Below are 2,451 nucleotides of genomic sequence, written 5' to 3' on the forward strand. Positions count from 1 at the left end.
GGATTAGTCAAAGGAGGTATTGTTAGACTAATCGACTAATCGGAAAAATAGTCACTAGATTAATCGGGAGAAAAATAATCGTTTGGGACAGCCCTAGTTGGGAATGCTCCAAGAGGGGTGTGTGAGCGAGTGTGTGTGCACGTTTGCGCGTGTGAGTGCATGTGCTGATCAATCAAACAATCGTGACAAACGGTGTTCCCCCAAAATACTAGTAGGCTACTTAACAAATGTTTTTGTGCCGATATGAATATATTTTTGTGTGCACGCGTGTGTGCAGCAAGCGTGTGTGGGCGAGTGCGTGCATGTGACGAAGGGCTGGCCGCAAATACAAAAAATGCACTTGTGATTGTTTGAATTTCTACCCCTTTTGCTCTCGCCAACTGTACATGTGCACATATGAATATATGCTTGTGTGCATGTGTATGGGCACATGCGTGACAGTTTTTGTTGATTATGGCGGCGCCATGTGGACAAAAGCGGTAGTATTTGACAAAAATCAACCACATTTCCCATGCGTGCCAGCGCCTAGTGTGTGAAATCCTGAGGAGGAAGTGAGTATGCTGTGAAGCAATTCAGGACATTTGTATTTTTTTGTGTGCCAGGGTTGATCCCATCCTCCTCAAAGTTGCTTTGTGCCAGTAAAAACGATACAGACCCCCTCAGGGCATGAAGTCCCATTCAAATATTGTACTTTTTAGTCAATGTTTCATCAAAAGAGTTGTGAATTTTTTTTATTAAGGTTGATTTCTTGCCCAGTGCTGCTTTAAATAAGTATTTCAAAATTTTTCTAAAATGTCATCACGTGATAAGTTGGATTTCATGGTTCTCAAATCGCAAAACTCTCCACCAAAAATGATCCAATGACAATTTCAAATGGAATTAAAAAGTCTTTAATTTAAATTGCCTTAAGATGTCGGAACTATGTGCTAGGTTTTAGAATAAATGAATAATCGTTTTTATTGATTGCGATTTCAACATCAATCTGTTTTTCTCACGATCACTCTCTCTCGCTGTCTGGAAGTATTTCCCAGCATCCAGCAGGTCGACACCACCTGGCCCTGACTCCACCTTCAAGTCGGATAAACAAGGTCGAATCAGTTTCTCCCTCTAGTGGGACTCGGGACCTGCAGCCGAGGGGATCTCATATCACCTGCGAGGCGGCGCACAGTCTAGCACACAGAGGTCCCTCTCTCCTCAAATAATGGCATCTTCCGGCGTGGAGATCCTGGGCCTGACGCTGGCCGTGGCGGGATGGCTGGGTGTGATGGCGGCGTGCGGCCTTCCGATGTGGCGGGTGGCCGCCTACGTGGGCCAGAACGTGGTGCTGTCCCAGGTGATCTGGGAGGGCCTGTGGATGAACTGCTCAGTGCAGAGCACGGGCCAGATGCACTGCAAAGTCCACGACTCCATGCTGGGGCTTCCTCGGGACCTCCAGGCGGCTCGAGCCCTGGTGGTGGTCTCCGTGGTGCTGGGCGTAGTTGGCGTCGCCTTGGCGACGGCAGGGGCTCAGTGCACCGACTGCAGCCGGGACGTGAGGGGGAAACGGCGTCTGGTGGCCGTCGGGGGGCTCGTTTTGACCCTGGCGGGCGTTCTGACGCTGGCGGCTGTGTCCTGGACGGCCCACGTCATCGTGTCGGGCTTCTACGATCCGCTTCTGGAGGAGACGGGGAAGCGGGACTTCGGTAATGCGCTCTACTTCGGCTGGGCCGCCTCCTGCCTGCTCATCCTGGGGGGGGCGCTGCTGTGGTGCACCTGTAGCTCCCGGAGGGACAATGGGCCCGCCCAGGTGGACTACGCGGCTGTTTCTCGGCGTGGATACGACAGACGAGACTACGTGTAATGAACGTGTTGCCAATGTGACCAGCAGGGGGGAGCAATGAGCAATGGGTGAGAACGTTTGAAGGACATTGGAGTGTTGGTTTTTCTTTGTTAGGTTTTTTTGCCCAAGTTTCTATAGTGGTGGGGGTCATTGTTTGCTTTTATATTCTATGTCAGTGGAGTCTCCTTTCAAGAGGTGCGCCAGATTTTAAGTGTAATGGGGTGGTCTGGGCTAATAATAAACAGTGGTGTCTTGATATAGTTTGATATCTCATATCTCAATTCATTTTTCATCATTGAAATGAATGGAAATGCTTGATCCCTCCCAAAAAAACATTTAAAATTTTATGATTTTCTTCTCAGTAACAAAAATAGCACTCTATAATATTGTATTTGACACAATTAAATAGAATGTAAAAAATTAAAGCGTTTGCTTCATTTCAATGGACATTTTGCTGCTCCTTCTGGTCTGCATGCCTTGGCCACATGAGGGCAGTATAATACAGACATAGGAATACACATGAAGCCGATCAGTCTTCAGTAAGATGCAGTAAAAATATCTTGTTCTTTGCAGAGGATAAAAACTAAATAAATGGCCCTGAGTCTTGCTAGTTTGTTTGTGTTCAAATATCC

The 2,451-nt window shown here is 47.6% G+C and overlaps 1 protein-coding gene across 1 annotated transcript; it reads left to right on the forward strand.

Annotated features, from left to right (window-relative positions):
• Positions 1 to 1,076: 1,076 nt before the first annotated feature.
• Positions 1,077 to 2,043, forward strand: LOC147145192 (claudin-9). The gene has a single exon (XM_086035572.1). The coding sequence runs from the start codon at positions 1,202 to 1,204 to the stop codon at positions 1,838 to 1,840; it is 639 nt and encodes a 212-aa protein (XP_085891698.1). The 5' UTR covers positions 1,077 to 1,201; the 3' UTR covers positions 1,841 to 2,043.
• Positions 2,044 to 2,451: the final 408 nt, after the last annotated feature.

Source organism: Filicampus tigris, chromosome 7, assembly GCF_054856515.1.
Source record: "Filicampus tigris isolate MCC_2025a chromosome 7, RoL_Ftig_1.0, whole genome shotgun sequence".
Lineage (NCBI taxonomy): Eukaryota > Metazoa > Chordata > Actinopteri > Syngnathiformes > Syngnathidae > Filicampus > Filicampus tigris.

Coding starts and splice junctions, on each gene's coding strand:
- LOC147145192 (XM_086035572.1), top strand. CDS start 1,202: ATGGCATCTTCCGGCGTGGAGATCCTGGGCCTGACGCTGGCCGTGGCG.